The sequence below is a fragment of the Camarhynchus parvulus genome, chromosome 1A (genome assembly GCF_901933205.1).
Source record: "Camarhynchus parvulus chromosome 1A, STF_HiC, whole genome shotgun sequence".
Lineage (NCBI taxonomy): Eukaryota > Metazoa > Chordata > Aves > Passeriformes > Thraupidae > Camarhynchus > Camarhynchus parvulus.
Window position 1 is genome coordinate 26,340,106 of NC_044586.1, and position 25,053 is coordinate 26,365,158.

The 25,053-nt window shown below is 36.0% G+C and overlaps 1 protein-coding gene across 8 annotated transcripts in view; it reads left to right on the plus strand.

Annotated features, from left to right (window-relative positions):
• Window positions 1-25,053, plus strand: part of ANKS1B (ankyrin repeat and sterile alpha motif domain containing 1B) — a 407,446-nt gene that overhangs the window by 65,867 nt on the left and 316,526 nt on the right. For 7 of the 8 annotated variants that reach the window (XM_030960758.1, XM_030960760.1, XM_030960754.1 and 4 more), the window contains exons 6-8: window positions 1,199-1,300; window positions 9,562-9,672; window positions 12,701-12,876. In XM_030960758.1, coding sequence (XP_030816618.1) covers window positions 1,199-1,300; window positions 9,562-9,672; window positions 12,701-12,876 — 389 coding nt within the window. The remainder of the gene's footprint in view (window positions 1-1,198; window positions 1,301-9,561; window positions 9,673-12,700; window positions 12,877-25,053) is intronic. The other variant, XM_030960756.1, reaches the window with a different exon arrangement.

The window sequence follows — 25,053 nt, forward strand, 5'->3', positions numbered from 1 at the left end:
AAAAGCCCAACTTTTTCAGATTAATACATGTTTACAGCCTCTACCAGCATACAATTGTCAAGACAGTGGAGTAGAATCTTCACAGTGAACCTTTAACCCCAAATGCTCTGCACTTCTGCGACACTCCCCACCTTCTGCCTTTTGTACCTAACAATCCCTTCTTTTCTAGTTTTGCTTAAAAAAGAGTCAGATGATGTTATAAGTAGCTGCTACAAAGGAAAGATGTGGATTGGTATGTCTGGCCTCTGAAAGTCAACTGCCGCTGCTAAATAGCCCAGTAATAGTTCGGTTTCGTTTTCAGTGAAAAAAATTTGTGTTTCTCACAAAACAAATTAGGAAAATGTCCGTTGGGTTAGGAAACTTCAGCCTTTTCTGGATGCTTTCAGAATGTCCTTTTAAATCCTACTTCCTCTGTTTTTCTCTGGTGTCCTGAGAGGAATTTCACTTTGTTTCCTAGGACATTTCATATCTTTACTTTTTATGAAAGCACATCTAAACTGAAAAACAACTTAAGCATTCTACCATAAGGCCAAATTTCCAAGGAAGCTCCTACATGGCAGAGGTAGAGTCATGCAGTACCCTGTACAACAGGTCCTGATCCAGGGCAAGCCTCAAACTTAATTTACGGTTTAAGCCCAACCATTACTTTGTTACCAGTACGGATGGTCTGTGAGGAAATCCTGTGGCTGTTCATAGTGCCTGTATTCTACACATGGGTATTTCAGTCTATTCATGGCATGAGTTTTGAAAATGTTGCCATGAAGTACAACTTCAGTAACACGTAGATAAAAACTTTTTCAGCCTTGCTCCCGAAACACATACTGGTACTCTGGACCAGAAAGTTCCCAGTGAATTAAAGTAGTTTGTAGAGAAATGTAGGAAAACATTCAGACAATTTCTTGATTTTACTAAATATCCTTTTCAGGCTGGTTGTTCTTGTGGAACAATCTGTTAAAATAATCCCAAATTTGGTTACTTTATATCCGCATGATATACAGAAACATAAAAACCATCTATGTCAGCAGGTGAATTTTAGGCTACTCGAACTTTAAACAGAAATGTATCCTCTACTTCAGCTGTAATGCAGTTGTAAAACCATTTGTTTTCAATTTGTTGGATAACTCAGTCTGATATAATACATTTATAATCCAAAGCATTTAATGTTAAATATTCCACCACAGATCCATTTCTGTTTCAGGAATTGATACCAACATAAAGGACAGTTTGGGTAGAACGGTTTTGGATATACTTAAAGAGCATCCATCTCAGCAGTCTCTCCAAATTGCAGCTCTACTTCAAGGTAAGGCATATTCAATTACACATTTGTTAGATACAATAGAGAAATATTATTGTGTATTGTGATTTCTAATCTCTAAATGTTTCATTACACAAAGGAGCAGTCTTTTGATTTAAAAAGACTAGTTGAACAAAAATAAGTTGTCCACTATCTGAATTTCAGAGTAAACCCTTTCTTTTTTGCAGGCCACTGACATTACCATGGTGTGTCACTTATACTTAGTCTTTTAACATTCTTCATTACACCATAACATATTGTAATATTTCAGTAGCAGTTCTATTAAATTGTAATGATAACCTACAATTGAAATGCTTGATTTGCAGCAACTAAATGACTGAAAGATGATGACAATTTTTCAAACCATTTCATTATATTTTTTCATTTTCCTTAAATGAAAAAAAATATAAACCAGGCAGTATTTCTTGTTATTGTAGGAGAAATAATAAGTTTTTCGTACATGCATTTGTTCTCATTCCCCATTGTATGTTCATGGTGTAAGGTTGATGGAAGTTCGTTGTTTACTTCAATCTTTTACTCTAGAAGATGGCTGTAAAGCGATGAAACATGAACTACAACATAATTCAGTGTTAAATGTCATTTCTTCTCTTCTATGGAATTTGTTCCCTGCATTTTCAGCTTAGCCTTTCATTAAGTGCATTTGACAGAGGAGGTCCCTGCAGGTATCAGTGCTGCATCTTCATCTGTATTGATTATTCCCACCATTAAATCAGCCATTTTAATCAGTTCAGTGCTGGTTTTGCACATGACAGGCTCCCTTATAACTCTATTTTCTAAGAACATTTCCTAGAGAAAATGAGGCCATGTAGCCATACTGTGTCATTGCTTTTCTGAATTACTTCCAAACTAGTTAACCAGCTTCCATAAAGTTTTCTAGTAAGATGATGGACTGAAGATACAAAGCTCCTATAAGTATAATGAAAATTTTGCAGGCTCTAGGAGAGGTATTCCTGTAAGGAGCAGATTCATGTTAGAGCTGAACCAGTTAACGGATTGCCTTGAGGTCTCCCTCTCTCCCTTCTTCCTATTTTCTTTTGCCTTTTCCCTCACTTCCCCCCTTCCTCCTCCTCTATTTCCACCTACACAGTTCCCTTACATATTCCCCATTTACATGAGACTTCAAAGTGACTTGATTCAGTTCACAAACTGGTAGAATACAAAATATATATTTATGATATATATAAAATAATGAAAAATAATATTAAAAACATAGAACTATACTTTCTGTAGTTTTAATTAGCTTGCCTCCTGTGTGATTCAGGTCTCCAAGTTACTTCTGTCCCAGGTAACTGACAGTAATGTGCATTGAAAAGTGGGAGGGAAGAGATTGTGTGGGGGACACAGGGCTTCCCCTGTCAGCAGAAGGGAGTTTCTAATTTGAGTCAGACTCAAGCTTCAACCTTTAAGTCCTCACAGAGCTGCAGCATGAACATACTACCATGTAGAGGAAAAGAGGGTTAATGTCATCCTGGAACTTCTTCAGTGGCAGGAAAACGATCAGTCAGAGCTCCCACTTTCTTAGACATACAAATCAATCATCCTTCAGGTATTGATTTAAGATTCATCATGAAATCCCAGCACCAACTAAACTAATTTTAATTTTACTACCTCTTTATTGTTCCATTTTATCCGTATTGTGATAATTTTGCAGTCTCTAACCCCACTGATGAACATTTTTTTGTTCTATGAGTAAAAAGCACCACACTCTCTCTCATGGGTTTCTCATGTTGATGGATCAGTAGCTGCCCTCAGTCTTTACCACACACGCACAGAAAAAGGAAATCTATTAATTTCAGTCATTTTTGTTGCTTTGCCATGCAGTCTTTTTCAAAAGCATGCCTTGAAGTACAAAAATTACTGCTTAATAGTTTCAGCTCTTATTAGTGTGGTGAAACTGTCTTGTAATGAGCAGCTGATTATATTTGCTTTCTGCCTGTAATCAGAAGTGATGTGCAAGAATGAAAAATAGTTACAAAGATGCCATTCTGACTCCTAAGACAACCTGAGGAGCTCCTTCAGAACTCACATATATTCTTTTGGGAAACTTACATATATTCTTTTTCATCAGCAAAATGTTCACTGAATCCTTATCCATCAAAGTATGAGCTGAAGTTGAAAAAATCAGGACTCAGTACTAGCACTACTGATGATGCAGTTGACCTACCCTCTTCTAAAAGACAGCTGACTATAGTCTTCACTAAAGTATGGATATTTATCTTATTGTAGCTGAAAAATCAGTGAAGCACTAGAATTTTTGGAATCCTGAATGTACTATAATTGAGTTTGACTTTAGTGCATAATGAATTCCATGATAAGAAAGGGCAATTACTGAGAGAGATTTAGTGGCTTCCAAATACATTCCTGTTAAGGCTGCTGTCTTCTGATGGTTGTCTAGAGCAGTTTACACGGCTCTTTCATGTAGACTTATAGGAAATAGAAATTAAATTAATGATGTCAGACAATTACTGGCCAAATTTAAGTTTCTTGCTAATTTTTCACTTTATGCAGATGTAGTGGCATTGATTTGTTCTTTCACCTTGTTACCAGGATAGACTAAGATGTTATCACCAAGCATTCTCATTAATTTTTTTCTGGTTCCCCCTTGCACTGTTCTGAGCATCACTTTAGAGTTTATAGTATTAACATAGCATAGTATTTGTCCCTGCCACGAAACATTAGCTTTCAAAATACAAAACAAAGGCTGAAAGATTCATATGAACAGGCTGGCAGAAATGGGCAAGGAAATTATGAGACTGGTATTACTGGTGGGCCTGTTATGCAGAGGGATAACAGATTTGGAAGAAATGTTTAGAAAGAAAATTAGTTGGCTTTGGGAATATTCATAAGAAACTTCTTTGAAGGAGATAGAAGTAATTTCTGTGTTTAGAAGCAGTTAATGGAGCTAGTAACACTAAATCCCATGAGCTGATACTAAACCCAGTAGGGCTGGTAGCCACCTGTGAATAAATGCCCTCCCAGAATTTAAGAATTGTGGATAGGAATTGTTCTCCCTCTTTTAAAAAATATTTAGACAACTACTTTTTACAGATTGTAGGTTTAAAGAAACAAGGTCTTTTGCTTGTGGGGTTTTAGAAGTGATCCTAGCATTCTTGTGATTTTTTTTTTACATGGAAGCAATGGAATGGGAGTAATGGAAGTTTCTGCAAAAGTTTTTTTATGTGTGTGTGTTTGCAAAGTCTGCCGCCTTTTTTGAGGTGTTGGCATGTTATCTGATAGAAGGAAAATAAATTAAAAGATCACTTTAATGAGCAGCAGGAAAAAGGCTGAGTAAGCTATAGAACACCAAAATGTTTTGTACTGCCTGTTAATTACAGTTGGAATTAATGGAAATGACAGTTCAGGTTTTACTTCTATGTTTTTTATATATGTCACATCATTTTCTGTGTCTTCATCAGATCTGAGTATCATTGAACTCAAAAATACTTCTTAGGGTTTAGATTCTTAATGTAGTAAGGAATAAATAGCTGTATAAGTACAATGTACTAGAAGAGCAGAGAATTAGGATACTGTGCTAAGCATGGCCAAGTACTGGATGCATTTCATGGGTGCATGAAATGCATGAAACAACAGCACTCAGTGCTGAAGCAGTTAACAGTACTGGCACTTAGGGCTTTTATAATTAGGCATTGGAGATAAAAGGGATGTTGCCAAGGCTAGTAGGCCTAAAATTAAACCAACCAGCTGTGTTTTAGTTTCAGCACATGTGAACGTGACGCAGGTGCAAGATGCACCATCTTTCAACTCTTTCTGCACAGCCCACTATGCTCTCTATTAGAATCTTGCTCTTTTACTATTTCTGGAAGCAGAATTCTCATTATTATGGAACAAAGAAGATAGTAGATAAACAGATGAAAAATGGCATGAGCCCTAGTAAGTGCTGCTGCATAGACAGTATGGAGGGAAATGCAGTGGAAAACAGCTTCCTCTATTCTGCTGAAGCTGCTTATGAACCTATCACTGTTTGTACCTGTTACCAAATTATTCATAAATGGAAAATACATAAGCAGCTGCAGAACCAGAACTCCTTTCTATTCCTCTCTACTTAAATAGCTTTGGTGATATTAGCACTGGCTTTTTTTTTTTTTTTAATGTATTCTCACTCTCTCTCTGCTCTTTCTGTGGACAAGTAGATCTTCCATTCCCTTGAGTGCAGAAGGCCAGCCTCAGTCAAGGCTGGAAGAATGGAATAGGTTTGCAGTCAAGGATTTAATTACAGCTTCATGGGATGAAAATAATTGACATCTCAATTCCCCTTCATTGTTTTGGTGGGGTTTTTTTTGGTTGGTTTTTTTGGGGGTGTTTTTTTGTGGTTTTTTTTGTTGTTGTTGTTTTGGTTTTTTTTTTTGTTTATGGGTTCATTTTGTTTTGTTTTTCTGTGGACTTTTCAACTTCTGTAGGCTCTTGTGCAAAGGCTGTAGAGCATTGACTGCATTCATGAATTAATTTAACTACTGTTGTTGAGATTGAAAGTTTAGCTGCAACCTTACCTATCTCATAGTCATAGGAGTACTTTAGTGCCTGTTTCTGTTATCGTCCCTGAGCACATGCACAAAAACATCTATTAATTTCAGTTTTCTCTGGGATTCAGTTCAACTTGAATCATTTAGAAATTGTCCTCTGAAATTTAGGAGACTGAAGTGAACCAGCCTCCATCTCAGCTTGTCTGTCACCTTAGCACACCTGACCATGGTAGTTCCCAGTTAGTTTCCTGCTACTGCAGCTGCTTTAAAGAGAAAAGCAATTGGGTCACAAAGCCTCAGGTGTGTTCCTTACCATGGGAGCAAGTGAGCTTGTTTTGAGAGTTTCCTGGCTGGGCCAGGACTCAATAGAGCTGCAGAATCCTCAGACAGGTTCTGGGAGATCTTAGGGAGGGCAGAGGTTTTTCTGAAGATTGCTGTCCTTCAGGAAGATGTGAAGGTGGTGTCAGCACCCCTCTGCAGGGATAGTAGCTATGGAGGGGACTGGTTTCTATAAGTTTTATTTCTCTGATCTAGTTACTTGGAGAGTCTTCTGCTTAAAAAGGTGTGTGTTCATATTTATATCCTGGTCAAGTTTGGTCTTTTTGGTTTTTTTAGAGTTTTAAAGAGCCTTTTGGTCTTCTTAGGGAAAAATTGTTCTAGGAAAGAATTCTATATGAATCTACCACATGGCATGGCTGAAGTAGGGTATAAAAACAAAAGAAAGCAGCTTTTACTTAATTTAAAGGAAAATAAGGATTAAAATAAGTTGGTTTTTATTTTCCATTAAAATAAAAAAATAAGGGGGTTTTTATTTTCCTTTAAAATAAAAAGTTTTCTGAGGTGAATATAACTGTTACTCTAAAAGCCAAGGTTTGTAAACAAAGCAAAACCCTTAACCCTACCACCTCAGTGAGAAATTAGGATCTAAGAGGAGCTGAAGTTAAAGCAAGTTGTGCTTTTTATATTCCTTGGAAGTTCAGGAGCAGCTCTAGCTGAGCTGGGCCATGCTCTCTTCGTGCTGTAGAGGCATCTGTGTTTCTTTGCTTATATGTTCAGTCTTTCCCATTGCTTTGGCCTAACCAGTATTACAGAAACTAAGAAAGCTGGAGTTCCAACTGCTTGAACTTCCTAGAGCTTGTTCCCTTCTTGAGTTATATTCCCCACTGTTCTTATTTCCACTGCTGTGTGGCCACTTTTATGGTATTACTTTTTGTGCACAGGATGCAATTTAGGTTGAGTGGGGCTTTGACAAAATCTGGTAACTACAGAAAACCATCCTACTAAACAGACCAAGTTTTTCGAACTCTTAGTATTAAGAGCTGCAGTAGTGCTCACTTTACACTGAGCTGTTAAGTTCATTCTGGGTAAGGTGAAGAAGTAAAATGGTCCGTTCTTCCCATTATGAATTTGACAGGTTGTGTCCTAAACGGCCTTTACTGTTCCCTATGGTAGGAATGATGGGTTTTCCTCTAAAGTTGTGTGAAACCACAGATGGGGACTCTGTTCTGGTCATGAAGTGGTATAAGTCACTAAGCTTAGCTTTGTCCTGAATTCTCTTTTTGCTTTGAGATCCACTCTGATCAGTCTCTCAAGCACCCAGCAGTGAGGATTTAAAGGTGGATTCCTAGCCAGCTGCAGGTGATTAGAATGCAGCTGCTGGTGAAAGCATCCGGTGCTTTTGTGTGCTTTTTCTTTGGCTCTTGATACAGATCACCTGTTCTGTGTCTCTTTCTGTGACAGTATTATGAGTAAGTGTACATTTACCTAGACTATAAGCCTCTTTAAAATGAGGCCCTGTCTTTATCTGGTAGGATTTTCAATAGTATAAAACCAAGTTAGGAGCAGTAGTCCTGCAAAGGCCCAAAGTCTCAAGGATTTTACCCTCAAAACATTGGCATGCTGCCAGCCTGTTGTAAGCTTTTTGTACCATACTTTGTGAGAGCCCGCTGTAAAGGTTTTCTGGAAGGAGCTCTGTTGTTTTTAAAGTAAGTGTTTAAGACTTACGTTGAACTTGGGATTTCCTCTTCAGAACTAGCCTCCAGGAGGTAAGTGCATTGGTCTGGAAGTGGGGACTGACAAAGAGCAAAAATAGAGAATTACTTTAAAACCACAGACTTGTATGATTATGTGAGAACAAGGTTAGAGTTCTTCACAATATCTCCTTTGTTTCCTCTGCTAATTATAGCTGTAATAATCTAATAATTGTAACATTCACCTGATAGAATTATATTTCCTTTTGAACAGTTGCATAATTACTAAGCAAGCATTTTTCATACATTAATTTCTTTTTCTTTTAGTTTTCTTTGGGTATGGCTTCCTTTTTATCTTATCCTCATCTTAAACATTAACTTGGCAAATACTATCTCTGACAGAGCTGGAAAACATTCCAGGGCATTTTGTCATGGTGTTAGTTTTCACATGGTCTCCTACTGTTCGTCTTTCCTTTAAGACCCACGCACACGCAAAATTTTCATGTGATGAAATTTATGAGAGATTATGCCAGGGACCACTTCCAGTCATTAAACTTAATATATGGCACTTTCAAATTATACAATTTTTTTAAAAAATACCCCAACAATCTGCAAAGCATTTTGAAACCACTTGCTGTTCTATGTCATTTCCGATTTCAATTTCTCAGATGTCTATTTTATCACAGATTGTATTTGGGTTTTGGGATTTTTTATTTAATAATGACTTACAGCAAGCTTAACAAGTGCATTTATAGACTGCAGAAATTAAATCAGAGATTTCACTTCCCAGAAGCTCCTTAGTCCTTCAGCGTGGTATTGATGAAAGACATTATTGTACTTTGGTGCTCTGTGTGTTGCAACATACGCTATTATTGGTATCACAATGAAATTATTTAAACAATTTCATAAACTCAAGAAAATGCAGATGCAGAATAGCTGCCCAAATTGAGAACCTGCTGGGAAAAAAAAGTGCCACTATTGCAGACATTAATTTTTTTAGTATTGCACTGCAATTCATTAATGTTTTGGTCTTCATTGAGGTAACTTGTGTAGAAAAGCACATGAAAATAATGTAGGTATTTATAAGAAAAGAACAGTAATGAAATTGAAGTTTAGCTCATTCATGATTTCATATTTTTTTCTATTTTTATAAACATTATTGTGAACATGGGGCAAGGGAAGTTTTAAGAGGAAAAACCAGAAATTTCAGCACACTGCTTTTTAGACTGCTATTTTTAACTAAATATTCAGCGATGTGTTTTGTTTTTCCTCATGTACTGCATCTGTGCTGCAAGCAGAGTATTTGGCTTTCTTATATCAGTGTTTGTATGGATTTTGAGCATTCTGAATATCTTGACAAAAAAAGTCTCCACAAACTTAGAATAAAAGTGTCTTTTAACTGTTATAATGTAATAGAACAGTCATGTTGATATTTCAAGGAGGCAAGAAAAACACAGGGATAGTCTCAACTGATTACCCTTACAATGAGATTTCTGCAGCTGTTTCCACAGAGTGAAGGACTGGCCATTTTAGTGTTTTACAGTACTTTCAACAAATGAGTGCCTTGCAGCAGTGTTTATGAATAATTGTTATTACAGGGTTGTAATAGTAATGTTTGCCAATGACAATATTAATATTCATAATAATGTTATTATTATGAATAATAATTATTACAGTGTTGTAATACGAAAATTTGAAAACTCTTTAATGAAAAATGAAGTAGCAAATATACTTTTGATTGAAATAAACCCTCTTAATTCAGACTTTTAAGTGTATTTGTATCTTTAACTTGCAGAATATATGGAAACAGGAAATGCAAGCATTTCAGAGGAATGCCCACTGGAATGTGCAGAACATCAGTCTTGCGTTTTGTCCCCAGAAGTTCCTCCATCTCCAAAGGCTAAAAGTAAATACGTGTACTCTGTGAATGCAAAAGCTATACTGAATTTCACTTTAATATTAATATTCCTACAAACTTACAAAGTGGAAAAAAAAATTAAGAATGTTATTGATATCAAGTATGGTTTTTTTTCTACCATGAATCACCTATCTTGACTACATACACTGTAATCCATGTCATATAGAAAAGCAAGGAACTGTATTCTCAGAAAGGACACGTCACTAATGGATTACAATGTACTGCATTGTTTGATCTTAAATATTTTTAATTTTTCTGACCTTACTCATTGCATAATCAAGTAAAACAAAAATAGTAAATATGTTGAAATACTCTGCAGGTGTCGTTTGCATCTGGGTTAAAAATTGAATTTACTTCATCTTCCCCAATGAGTGCACCTACCAATTGTTTCACGTTTGGAAACCTCTTTCAAAGGTCACAGACATACTGCTCTTCCATTTGTCTTCTAACACAACTTTCATACACTGTAGCAGTCACCTGTGTGCATGTGCTTTCTTTTTATGTTCTGATTCACCATTTCCACACCACAGCCACTAAAACAGGGCATGTCCTGAGTGTGGTCTTTTTCATGAAAGTCATCATTCCTGTAGAACCAAACCTGACTTCTGCCTTCAGTAATTATCCAGAGTGAGTGTAATTGACTGCTGGCAAATAACTGAGCCTGTCCTTGGTTTTGTTGTGTGAGTTGTGGTGTTATTTTGCTTAGTAGTGATTTTTTTGTGTTTGTTGGGGTTGTTTGTTGGGTTTTTTTGGTCTTTTTTGACATGTTTTTTATTTTTTTCTTTAACATGTTCACTGGGAGAATTTTTATTCAGGAGAGAATGAAGCTTCCTGATGCATGTCAGGTTATGATCTTCATGGTAATAGTGAACAAATGCTGTAGTTCCAATAATATTTCCCACTGGGATACTTAACACATATGTGGTGTGTGAAGATATATAGTTCCTTTGAGATTAGCAGGATTGTGAAACCAACTGTGCAATAGAAATGTCTGTCCTGAAATTAAGGAACAAATATTTTAAAAATATGTTTTACTTTTTAACAATAAGGTCATGATCTCACATTCCTTATTTCCTTTTACCAAGGTATAAATAATGTAAAACATGCTAGGTGGCTTTTGCTTGTCTATTCTGTAATCTGATACTAAAGGAGAGAAATAGTACTTGGTCATGCTTCCTATCCATCTGTCTGCCATTCACTGACAATCTAATTTCAGATAATTTAAACCAACTTTGGAAGAGGGATAGCAGTATCAATTACCTTTCTGTGACTTTCATGAAAATAGGGAGCTGGATAGAGGCAAAAAACCCTAATTAATACCTGCCCTGAAAGAAATAGGCAAAATCTGTATTTTATGTATTCTGGCTGCAATCAGCCAGTCAACTAGTGCACTCTCACTCAGGTCATTCCAGTTTTGTCACACAGAACACATGCTTGCCCAGTAAGAAATACTGCAGGTCATATGTAGGAGAATGGTGGGACTGGGGACATGAATGTAGTTCTGTAGGAAGCAGTAGTTCTTGTTCTTTTTTAAAAAATCACTGTATCATGATCTTGGAATAGTTTTTAATATTTAGGTATTTTACTTCCAATTTTTAGTTATAATAATTAATCTGGAATAATTTCAATTTACCAATTAAAAGGCAGAATATAAATAAACCTGATTATAATCTTGCTTAATTTACAAGTTTTGTGCAAAGCTACCATTGACTAAGAGTAGAAAGATTAAATGCTTTTAATTAACAACTTCTAGTCTTGTCTCTGAAAATTTTGGTAATAACTGACCATGGTTATACTTTAAATATATTTTTGAGTATTTGTGTTTACTTAGCATAGCAAATAGCAACTATGAAAAAATTGAAACAAACAGAGCTCTAGACCAAGCAGATACAGTTTTATTGTGGATTCTGTAGTTATGTGAGTGTACTTAAGTCTGGTTTATTTATGCTGAGCTTAATATGCTCACTCTGTTTTTCCTTTTCAGCGTTTTATTTCCAAAGATGGAGTAACATGGAAGCATCTGTATTTTATCAAGTCTAAGCACTGCAGTTTCCACCATATGCCTATTGTAAACCTAATTTAAAAAAGTGGTTTCTTACTTCCTTCTGGAAACTCTTGGCCTTTTTCATTTTTCATTGCTATTACTAAAGGTAGCTGTGTAACACACACACAGTACATTATCAGAACCCAGTGAGGTTGATCATAATGAGTAGCTTTTCAATCTGTGGAGGCCTTGCTGCTGCCAGTGGATTATTTGCAGAATGGTTAGCACTCAGTGTGATTCTAGTACTTATTACTACTGCTGTTTCCAGTAGTGGTCCTCAGTATAGACATAGAATGCCTATTGTCTTACTGTTCTAGTAGATTTCTTTAGTTAAGAAATCTGATAAATTAAGGAGAAAACATGAAACACAGTGCAGAATGCACTATTAGTGGGTTTCTGATAGACTGCTGTAGGAAGGCATGTTTTAAGCATGTTGGGTTTGCCCAGTATATTCTTCCACCATTCCATTTAGTCCTGGGAGAGTGAGCAAGAATTATTCATAAAGCACAGCTGCTTTGATGGGGGAGATATGCATTCTTAGTCAGTTTACAGAGCTTATGTAGTGTATTAATTAATTACAGCAGCAAACATGAACCTGATGCAGAGTATGGGGTATTGATTTTGTATGTTTGTAGAAACTTTCCTTTCCTGGATTAATTTTACTTTCTTGGATAGTTACTATTTCTATAAATTTTCAGGATTAGAAAACATAGAAAGGGTAAGTATATATTCATCCTAATTAAATGCAAGGTATAAGGCAATGCAGAAGTATGTAGATTGCCTCAAGCAAATTCCTAGCCTGGAACAAGATGCCATTGTTTTTGAGCAGAGAATGGTGCATAAAGATCATTGTTTAGAAGATAAGGTATGGAAAATAACAGATAATAAAGTTTAAAGAATGTGCATTTCCTTTTTAGGCATAAATTACCCCGGTATTCTAATTACTGACTAATGGTGTGTCTGTTTTTAAAGGTGAAGCTGTGACTGGAGAATTATCAAAGCTCTTAGATGAAATCAAATTGTGCCAAGAAAAGGAATACTCTTTTGAAGATCTGTCTCATACACTATCAGACCATTATCTGGAAAATTTTAGTAAAGTATCAGAGGAAGATCTTATGACCAGTGGAAGCCAAACCAAGCTTAATGTAGTAAGTAAGATGGGATACAAGGACAATGTATTCAGTTACATCTGATTTATTTATAGCACATTCAAAAATAAATAATAAAAGAGTGAGAATAGTATAAGGTTAACATTATAATAAAAAAAATATAACATGTGCTTTTTACAGATTTAGAATGTAATGTTCACTTCATTTCTCAAAGGTATTGCTTACCACACCTCAGAATGGCTTTTTATGTCACCACAATACATTCAGGTTATTTGTTTTGAGCATGGTGAGGGCAAGGAAGGGGTTTTTTTTGTGAAATCAGTGGAGATCAGTATGTTCAATACTCTACTGAATACTAAATGTTAACAGAATCTGATCAGATATACCCCCAAAAGAACCAGCTAAACATCCTCCATTATTTTTCTTCTACATTTTATTACTATATAGCTTTCATGGTAGCCTAATGGTATTGAAGATTGAATCTCTAATACAGATAATTGTGGTTGTGATACTTCAGTGATTCCAACTACAGTTGAAAATAACTTCATTGCTACTAATATTATGAATAAAGTACTCTGGGATTAATTTTTTCTTTACTTTAACAAGGCTTTGTTTTTGTTTTTTAATTGAATTCTCTTCCTCAGTAGGTTTCCTGGTTTTAGCTGGTTTAGGCTGAAACTTAAATTGTGACACTAAATAAATGTGATTGCCCAGGGAATAAAGCAGAGAACAAAGGAAAACTGCTAAGTTCTAAATTTCAGTTAATGTTTTTTGTAAGTTAAGAAAAATTATGCTCATTTGTGTGAGGAAAACCATGGCAAGTTAAAGACTTTAATGTTTTGGAGGATTTATTATGACATATATAGACAAAATGAGATTTACAAAGATGTGTAGCTACCCTGAAATGCAGTAGATATTTTTGTAAAGCCCTTCTAGATGTTTGAATGTTTAGATACATAACTCATATTGAACTCAATTTGAACAAGATACTAATCCTATTTAATCATTTTTAGACATTTGTCTAGTATCTCTCTGAATGTAGGTGCTAACTGCTATTTAAATCTTCTCAACTGCTGTTTTGCAGAAAATGTATTCCATATAAATCTGTCTGCTTAGGCCTAAATGAAGTACAATATGAATAGAAAGTATTCAGACACTAAATCTGTAATTTCTGTGACAGGGAAATATAAAGGTAAATTAGGCAATATATTGCCTAGATATTTTATATATTTTGAATTGACCTAGATGTGGAAACAATTCTTCAAAACTGGGGGCTGTTTGAAGCATTTTATGCTGCTTTCCTGCTGGGACATCCAGCTTTTCTTTTAGAGAAAACTGTAGTCAAGATGATGGGTGTGCACTCCCAACATGAAGTTAGGTTGGAGGGCAGAATATGTTTTCCCCTGCAGTAAACCCAGCTATACAGATCTGTATGGAGAGGACCCTTTGCTGTGATGTGAGATTTTCCTGTTTTTTCTAAAGCAGCCATTTCATTTTGTAATGTATTTTAGGGTTATTCAGTCTGTTCAGTTGCTACTTGGCTACCTTGCATTAAAAAAAATGGAAGTTGCTTCCATTTTTGATACACCTTTTAATTTTGGGCAGATATTGCCTTCCCTTTGTGTTTAGACTCCCTGGGTGATATGAAAATCAACATGCTCTGTAAGGAGCCATGAAAGAGTAATTGGGAAGAAGCACTAAAGTGAAGAGATATGTTTAGCTCTGAAAATGATTGCAAAGGTGAATGCTGCCAAACTGCTCTGGGGGCAGGACCAGCAAGTGTAGTCAAGGAAGATGTGTGACAGTACAGTGATGATTGAAGAAACTTAAATGAATATTTATGTATAAGAACATGAAGATACAGAGAGAAAGTGAAGATGTATATAGATGTGGAGAGTCAGAAATAGATTCCTTGGATATATATTAAAGAAGAGAGATTCTTGCAGCTTTTTCTGGTTTAAAGTTTTCTCCTCCATGGGAAGCTTCTGTAAGAATCTCAGTAGGTTAAGTGGTTTCTTATCTCTTGTCTGCGTTTATTCACCTCACATTTGCCTCTACTGCACATACCAAGACCCTTTGAAAGTATGGGCAGCACAGGACTCCCTGTGGAGTCTGTCTGGAGCCGAGACTTTCTGCCTGCTGGACTGAGTGTTGCCCTTCTCGGTTACCAGCTCCAACAGAGAGCTGGAACCACACCTCATGGGCTTCCACAAGGGAGCAGTTACTTTAGGTTCGTATCAGCAGATTTTTCCTAACTTTCATTGCTGGCTGTGCTGGCATCAGCTCTGAAGGGGTGTGGAAGTTAGCCCCCTGTTGGTAATGTGTTAGGTGGTTCCATTTCCTGAACTAATGTCGATTCCAGAGACGATGACTGTTGAAGGCTTTTCAACTTCATGTAGTTCAGCAATCTGAAAAGTTTCCAAATCCCAAGTCATGCCACTTTGTGACCCTTAGGGAGATTCTGCAAAGGCACTGGCTGCTTGGAGGCATCTGAATTTTTTGCTTCGTGCTATTGTTCAGAGAAATAGGGGGCCAAGACTGGGGAATTTCTGATTTGAATAGTAACTTGTGGATCATAAACTTAGGAAGCTGGAGCAAGGAGCATCAGGAGCCACCTCCTGAGGATAGCATAGGCTTGGGAAAGAGAAGGCATCAGGAAGCAGAGTGTATTTCAAAGCATTTTTTTTGACAATTGGCTCTTTTCAGGAGGGCCAAAACTGCTGTGATTAAATGAGCTTATGGTTGATTTGGGACTGCAGAAAGGAGTGTCTGTCTATCCAGAATGCACAGCCTGGAATTCTGTCCTGAATTTTAACTGCCAACCTCTATTGTTTGAAACAGTGGGGCTCACAGTTTTTGTTTAGTGTAAGAGTAGTGTGAATGCTTGCTATTTAATACAATAACTTGACAGTAAACGATTCATCTGGAAAAGTGGTGCTCAGTTCTGTCCATGTGACAGGAGTGAGCTTCAACATTGGTTTTATAGTCTCCCAGATAAAGTAGGGATCATCAGGCTGTGATCCCTTCTAGTATTGTTTCTGCATTTTACAGCCACTGGAAAAATACCAGTGCAATCTGGAGAGCAGGACTTTGGATGCCTTGTTCACAGGCACATTCTCTTCCTTTTCTGGTCTTAGGCATCTTGCGTGGCTTGTTGCTCAATGATACAGCACTTGAAGAATTTTCTACTTTCTTTGAAAGAAGTATCTTGAAAGTCTTTTAGGTCAAGGACAGAATTGAATCCATTCCTCCATTTGCTGTGTTATAGACAGCTAGTCGTCCAACAACATGACAAGTTGTTCTAGAATCTTTGTAGTAAGGAACTACTTCTTTTCATCAAATTTTGCATTGAAAACAATGTTTTTATTACTTTATATGTTTCTGTTGGCCAGGTGTGTGATTTGTGACAAGGCATTAAAACTCCAGAGATTTATGTGCTTACAGAGTTTTTCAAGTCAAATAGGAAGCTCTGAGGTTAAGTGAAAAAAAAAAAAAGAAAAAATAAACTGTTTGGTTTAGTCTTTCGAGTTCCAAATTATTAATCAGCTTTGATACTTAAATTTCCTTGGGATGTGGAGGAGCTGACTAGGAAAATTGGTGGTGAGAATCTTGGGGACTGGAGGGCATGACATCTGGGAGAGGGAGAGTACAATAGAGCAGTAAGTAGAAGTAAGGACAATAACAGTAGACCCATAATGTAGACATGAATAGGAACAGATCTGGAGATGAGTGGTGAAAATGTCCCCACAAAATGCTTCCCTTCCAAAATTTGAAAGGGGATCTGTGACAGAAGAACAGATTTTCTTAGCTTCCTGGATGGGAGGGAATGATTAATGAAGAGGGAGGAAAAGACTGAATGCTAACAGCTGAAGTCAGATGAGAGTAAGCTAATGTTATCTTTCAATTTGAAGAGTACGTTATTAAGGATAAACTAAAGGAAGTCAAAGCTGCACTGGAAATGTCATAATATAAAGGTTTTCTTTTGCCACTCTGGCTGAGTTCGGTGTGCTGTTGTGCAGATATTAATGCCATGTTTCCTAGTCTGCCTTTACCAGTCATTGAAACATGTATGTTATAATATAGCAATGCAATGAGCCCCTGTTCATTGTCTCCACAAAATTAAAGGCCAGATTGAACACAGTTTTCCAGGGAGAGCTCCAAAAGGTGTTCATACAGCTATGCATCATTTTAGTTGCAATTCCTAGTATTTTTTAATGACTTGTATGCTGGGTGGAGTTGATGGTCAATTCATAGATTTGTGCCTCCAGTTCCTGTCTTTGTTTTTCTCATTTTGGTCATTGTGACTTAAATGTACTTTTTAGCTGACCTATGTATGCAAAGGCATGGAAAGCCCTGACTGGTGCTGCACAGGAAGTTTGGGAAGCTTTATACTTGTGTTTTGCTCAGTGCTGACATATTACAGTTTTTCTACATTCCCTAGATAAAAATCTTTCAAAAAAACTAGAATTTGATTGTTCAGCAAGTCAGAAAAGCAATTGTGCTTCAAAACATATTTCAGAAAACATGAAGTGGAAAAAAATATAGAAAAGTCCTTGATTTTTATCACAATTCATTTGAAAAGGTGTTTCCTTTTCAAGCTGAATTAAGTGTTATTGCAGTTTCAGGTTTGTTTTTTTTTAAGTATAATTATAAAAAATATTTATTTTCCAATAGATGGCAGTCTGGTTCAGTAATTTCAAGAACAAAAGCAACCATCTTATATAAGAGTTTTCCAGCATTTTTCGTTGCTGTGTTAAAATTGTGTGTTTTAACATAGTTGATAGTCCAAACTGCTTCAAAATGAACACCTTAAATTCCTCTAGGAGAAAAATGTATGGAACATCATGACATACATTTAAACTACAAGCTAAAACATCAGGACTAAATTTAGAAGTGTATCATGGCAAAGAGGTTACACACCAAGTGTGCATTCAAGCAATCTGTGTGAATTGAACAGCAAGCAGGAAAATTTAAATAGGTATAATGTACAAAGCAGGGATCCCAAAAAATTAACTGGGTCAGGAAAATAACCAGAAGATTGTCAAAGTGTGTATTGTGAAAATCCTGAGCACCCACAAAAAAATTGCTTTAGATTCCTCTGTCTGTGGCATTCTAAGATCATTACCAGTTTCCTGTCAGGTGTGAGATTCCTGTGTATATATTCATGTCAGGACTAAGAATTCTAATTGTATTATTAAACCCAGAAATGCACCAGCTGTATTGCAATGTATTTGCACATTGTATTCTTAAAAAAAATAATATCAGAAAGTAAAAATATGGGCTTTTTGTATGTGTAAGAAATGCCTATGGATTTCAAAGAATATTTGACTTTTTACTTGCTTTGGACAACCTCTGACTGCAAAACAAAAAGTAGAGATTAAGAACGTCTCCACTTGCCTGTGTGCGTAAATATACATTTGCTAGATGTACATGTTGAATACAATAAATTTCAGACTTTTTCTTAATAAACTTGATGTTTTATTTGAAAAATATTTTCCTAAAATTCTCTCTTAAAAAGGCTTCATCTTACTCTGTATTCAGAAGTTTATTTCCATCCTTATTTTGAAAAGTGTGGTTTTCTTTTCATGTAGAAACCATAAGTATTCCATATTTTTTGAGAACTCCTGAGAGTTTTTTGAACTGAAACTAATTTTAAAATGTGCCACTTCAATAGAACTGAGGCTCCAGATTGAAGTATATGCTTCAGAACAGTCTCTTTAATCTTTTGTAGTAGGTGGTTGCAATGTTTGCTTTTACATTTATGCTGTTTTGTTCAGAAGCATAACAAAAAAATGTGTTACTGATTTTCACGTGTAAATGCAATATCTTACTGTCTTTGGATTTGTGACACGAGTTTAGATTAAAGAAAGAGTTCTTGAGAGTTTTCTGTGTTCTTAAAAGCAGAGTGTATGTTAAAGGATTTTGCTTAATTACATGGTATAAATACCGAGAAACTTAAGATGCCCCTAATTTTTTTTTTTTTTTAACTGAAGATAGTAAAACCGTGTAGTAACTGCACTACAGAGGGATTTCACAGAAGTGGCAGCAGTATATCTGTTTAAATTTAATGTGGTTATATAATAGATAATAAAGGCTGGCAGCAGTAATTTAAATTTAAACATGAGGAAAGGTTCTGTGTAGTCTCAGGGAAAAGATTTGGATTTCATCACAGGCATATAAATGTCAGTTTCTGTCATCCAGGATGGGAAGTTGATACTAGTGCATGTTGAGAGAGTGGAAAAAATATATGTAAAAATATAATACGATTGCTGAAAAGAGTGATGGTACATATTCAAAGACACAATTTTTACTCTTATGTCAGAATATCAAGAATATGAGGCTGTATAACAGCAATAAAATTATAATCGTGTCTGGTTTATATCTAAGGAGATATTCAAAATCATAGAATTATGTGGTTTTGAAAGAAGTTGACTAAGACAATATATCAGAGTGGGTAAAATTTATGCATGGTTTTTCAGAAGTCAGTTATTCTGATTAATTTTTTTCTCTAAAGAAAAGAACAATTATTTTTTTATAAAAAGCACAGGGTTTTTTTATTATTTCACAAAGTAATTCCTAGAGCTTGTTGAATATTGAAGTTAACTGTTTAGTAGCATTATTCAAGAATACTATTTTGGTTTTTACTATTAATATAACATTTAAATAAATAATGGCTGGATTGAAATATAATAGCTAAGAGTGACCAAACATACTCGAGGGAAATAATTGCTGTCTTGAGCCTTTAAAAACACCACACACTTGCATGCATTATTGAGAAATGGATACAAAATTTCACAGAAAAATGGTGATGAGCAAGCCAGAAGTATGTACAATGGCTTACTAATGAGGATACAGTAAAAACACCTTCCAGAACAATTTTGATTTTGGTTGCTTATTCATTAGGGAATAGTAAGATAATCAGGCCTGCTTTTATGGGGCTTCAAGGACAGAAACAGATAAATTTAAATAATTTAATGTATTAACATTTGGTGAATTTGATAATAAAGCTTCAATGCATTTTGCAGGTATTTATGATGTAGTTAAAAAGGGAAGAGAATTGTATTGAGAGACAGTGTTTGAAAGATTGTTGCTTTACTGAATTCCTTTTTATGATAGCATTAGGTAATTTAAGTATTGCCAAATTCTGATGTTGCAAGAATTTTGTATAAAGTTGCTCTTTCACCCAGTACAGTTGTGAATCCTATTTTGCAAGCATATATGACTCTTATTTCTATGGGAAGTAAAAGTATGAAGGCCATCTCTCCCAGGATATGTAAACATAACTTTTTTGAGATTCCCTTATTGGAGAGGTCTACCCACACTCTGAAGATAAGATTATATAACTTAAAAAATTTATTTTAAAAGCTACCACCTCACTAAAAACCATCTGCTACTCCCAATTTCTAGTGCGCACAGTAGTATTTCCCACTGAGAACTGTTGCTGCTGCTACTTTTTTTCATTAGATATTTATAATGGGACATCCAGTACCAAACATCCACTTGGTCAGTGTGGAATTATGTACTTTCCATAAACTGCTTTACAAAAGGATTTCTAAATTCTGTTTAAACATGAGCTAGTGGTTACAAAGAAGCAGAGGGAAACCAACTGGATACAAAATTTTTTCCCTCTTCTTTAGGCTACCTAGTGACGGGTAACCTGTGTTGTGTAGCTATTAAAAAATATTATGTTCTGTATCTGTAGGTTAGGCTATGCTTCAGCACAGTGTTGTGAAAATTTATGTTAGAGGGGTCCTAATAGGAGCTATGTGGAACTCTACACAGAATAATTTGCCTGGTATCATGCTTCACAGCTGACTAAATTACCCTGCAGCTCCCTGCTGCTGTGATTTCGGGTAGAAGGATTGCTAGCCAATCCTCCGGTGAGCTGCACAGACCTACCCTGTGAGAAAGCCAGTGCTTGTTTAAGAATATAAAATCTCAAAACATGACAACACTTAGTATGATTTAAACTACGTGGAGTTAAGGATAACTAGGGGAATGTGCTGGCCAAACCACGAGTTCATTTAATCTGCATTAAAAAGTACCTGCTCTTTTTTCCACTAGAATGATTTTCTGGAAAATTTAAGCAGTCTGTGCAATTATGTGTGTGTGGCAATTTCCTTGACTATCAGGTACTAGCAGGAAAATAGCTTACAGACAAATGCATCTCTCTGAATGCTGTTATGCGTTTAGCTTGCAGTGGTGAAGCCTAAAGGTATCTAATCCTTTTGCTCCAGTCTGTCGCATTGTTTACACCGTGTAAAACCCTGTATTGCTTTTTTGCAGAATACGTGCTCTAGACACAGGCATTTTCTCTTATTGGCTGAGTTTATGCTTCCATTTATTCTTAGATGGTAAAATCTGATAGAGTAGCAAAGAACAAATGCTTTGTGCACACCCTTCATAATTTGCAATATTTCAGGCTTGTTCTTTCTTCAAGCTTTCCTTTTCCTGACTAAGTGATCTTAGCATTTTCTTATTTTGTATGTAAGTCTTTCCATGCTGCCAAGCACTTTCACTTGCCCTGCTATGGACCCTTTCATCTCAGCTGAATCTTATACATAAGGACCTTGGATATGGGTTTAGAATTTTTTCCATATGAAGTAATTATAATACAAGCTTTTCAGATAAAAGAGCTTGTTTGTGGCTATAAAGCTGCATGTAAATTTGGGGTATTGTGGCAATGATTAGTAAAATTTTGTCTGCTCAAAAATTCTGTTTGATAGCTAGGTTTTATTAACTTGACTACAGTAGATTTTTTTTACAAGAACAATTTCAGTTCAATACTGAGCACATATGTAGAGTCATTTCTGTTTCATTGTACTTAGATGAACACCAAGGATATCTACTAATCTCAGTAGGATTAGCCAACATCTGAGGGCTCTGTCAGAACTGATCCTGAAATCATCTTCCCAATATGAACTATATTTGCTTGCATTAAATATATATTTTTTTATGTTACTCAGTGCTTTAGCGAACCTTCTTTCTCATCTGTGTTTCATGATTTTTTTTAACATCCTTAAGCTGGCTGTGCCATTGTGCCCCTGTTGCCAGTGCTGCACAGCAGAACCCCTTCTCTTTCATTTCTTTTGATACCTTCAGGGTCTGTCGTCCTGGGAGTATTCAGTAGTGTACAACATGGTGCCCATGCTTAAGCTGCAGTCTCCAGATTCATTTGGGACCTTCCAAGAGAGTTTCAGTCACTTCTGGAGAACAGAATGAGAAGATAATGCCATGAGATTTCCACCCAGACAGGTGACTTTTTTAATGTTAACATCAACTCTCTCTTTGTGATATTATTATAAAACCAAATTGTCAGGAACACTAAGTTATTGGTAACCAGAAGTGCTTCCGTCAAGCACTGACCTTCCTTCGAAGTTTGTCAAAAAAAATCTGTCATGGACTCCTGCTCTCCATTTCCCTTGGGTTTCTCCTGTCGTCAGACTGTTCTCCAGTGTTCCAGTCAGAATCACAATTTCAGATTCTCCTTCACAAAAGAACAAAAAGTTCTTTTCATCTTTCTTGGTCTTCTCAAAATACAGTTTCTGCCTCTGTGATTTAGAGCATCACCGGTAGGAACGCTGATACTCCAAAGGTGTGTTGGTTTATCACATTTGAGCAATAGAGTATGAAGCAATGTATGAGGTCTAGAAGGAATATGAAAGACTTTGCTGACTTCTAGGTACAATCAGATTTTAATTTCTGCAACATATTTTTTGCTCTCTGGAAAAACTGCTTTTGGTAGAATATAAGGAGAATGAGCTTAGATGTGTAGAAGATTTGTCTTTCACAGTCATATGTAGATACTTACCTGAGGGAAAAGATAACTGAGTTAATAAGGAAAGAAGGAGAACCTATCCTGCAATCTAAACAAAACCCACATTTTTCTAGAACATTTTAGCTTTTGATGTTTCTTCATTAAGAGATAGGAATTTCTGTAATAATTTAGAACTCTTATCAGCAGGTACCAGGTTGTCAGCAGGTACCAATGCAGGTTTGATTGTTCTTCATAATACATAGTGACCTCAGAATAAATGAGTGTTTTACCTACACATCAAGTTACAAAGAGTAGAGGGGGAAAAAATGAAATATGTATATAACTCAAGTCAACAGTGATTTCATGTCTATTCCATTAGTGTCAGAATTAAGTCATTAAGCTTGGAACTTGCAGTGAAGCCTGATGATTACCATCTGACAGGAAATGCATGAGAAAAGTAAGAACTGTATGGCTATGTCTCAGTTGTTTTCTGTGGTGAGTGGAACAGCATAACTTTATCCCAATGGTATAGCGAGGAGATGGAGCCTGCTAATCCATCAGAGCCATGTGAACTTCTACAGGATCCTAAGGGGTGGGGATTAAATGTGTGGTTTAACTATATTTGATTCAATGATTCTTTTGAAGTTGACTAAGTAGGTGCTTTCTTAGGAGCCGCAGTCTCTCTTTGTTTTCTTTGCTTCTTAGTAAGAGGCATACAAATAATGCTAATGGTAAATAACGCGCCATATTTCACAGGGCAAAATGACCACCCATGACAAGCTAATACAAAATAATGCTCTCCTTAAAAATTGTTTAGTAGCTGAAATTAGAGCATTGGGCAGTTTGTTTGGACTACTTGTTTAATTTCATTTTTATTCTATCCTAATGGCTACAAGCAGATTTGTTTTACAATAGGCATATAAAATAAATTCAGTATTTTTGTCCTTAAGTCTTGAAAGTTGACCATTCATAACATAGAGTTTCATTGTATTCTGTTGACAGATTTTTCCAGCCCCTGTTAATAAGCTCAGCAAGTAGAGAATGAATAGAAAAATATGCTGGGCCAGATTCCTATAGCTCTATAAAATATAATATCTTGAGGAATTCAGATAAGGGCCAGTGCCTGATATTTACTATGCATTAGAAAACTTTGCCCATACATCAAGAGTGTGCTAGAAATGCACCCCTTAGCTTTTCTGTGACTGTAATATAACTGGAATCGTTGCCTGACTTCAGTGGTCTAAGTTTTTTAAGTGAGATTAGAATCAGAAACCAGATTTACTTACTGTGTTATGTCACATGATGCACGTGTTGCTCCTTACAGCAGATTCTTTATTTTTCCAGAGAAATGTGAATGTTGAATGACTTACACAATTTTTGAATATCAATTTTCATTTCTCTTCTCTTGGCATCTCTCCTTCCTAAACTTACCATAAGTTTCAGTTTAGTGTCATGAGGGAATATCTCAGGAGAGGTTCTTCAATTTTATTTGCTTCAGTAATTATTTGAGATTAAACAATTTGCATTAATACTACCACTATTATTTTTGTTGATATTGGTGCTTTGCCTAATATCTCTGAAATATGGGCTGTTCAGAATCTGCAAAGAAGCAGCCTCAATACTGCCCGTCAAACTTAGACAAAAATCATATTAAAATATAATTACTTTTTTATTGCTATGCTGGTCTTTCTTTTCCATTGTTAATAGTTTCTTACTTATGGGTATTGGAATATTTATTGCCTTGCTTTTGTCTCTGTCAGTGGTGTTTCCTTTATGAAATCTAAGTAATTTTAACAGTTCACAATCGCTTATTTAGTCATTGATACCTCCTAAGAAACACAGTGCTTCACAGGAATTATAGATGAAAGCCTGTTACTGACTGACTTGTTTATCTGTATTTTATAGGAGTTTAAGGCATTATATTATGAATGACTGGAGAAATTTAAATATTAAGTCTTTAGCTACTTAGGAATGTGTCTGGAAAAGAACATAAAGGTGTGCTTGTACTGCAGTGGATCTGAATGTGTGGCGTTCCACAGGCAAAAGGAAACAGGACCTGTGAGCTAGCACAGAAAAAGCACACCCTGCCCTACATCTTCTGGCAGTAGTGGTTATTGAGATGACTGCAGTGACATCACTGGCTTAATTATATAAGACAGGAAAAAGCAGCAACTTGCAGTATGTCAACTTCACACTGGCAGATTTTCCTATTGGCCATAGCAAAGACTTTGCCTTCCTAGAGAAGATGATTTTGAATGCTGCTTCCACATGCCATGTAAATCAGGCTGCATTGAGAGCTGTTCTCCACTTGATAGTATGCTGCATCTCTGATGGGATGTGTGTGTGATCCTTTTCAGCACCTCTAGAGGAGTCTGAGCCATTGCTTGTGCTTCTGAGAACAAAAGGTAGATTTTTCTTTGGCTGATCTTTTCTAGTTAGGCCTTCAACTTCCATAGGCT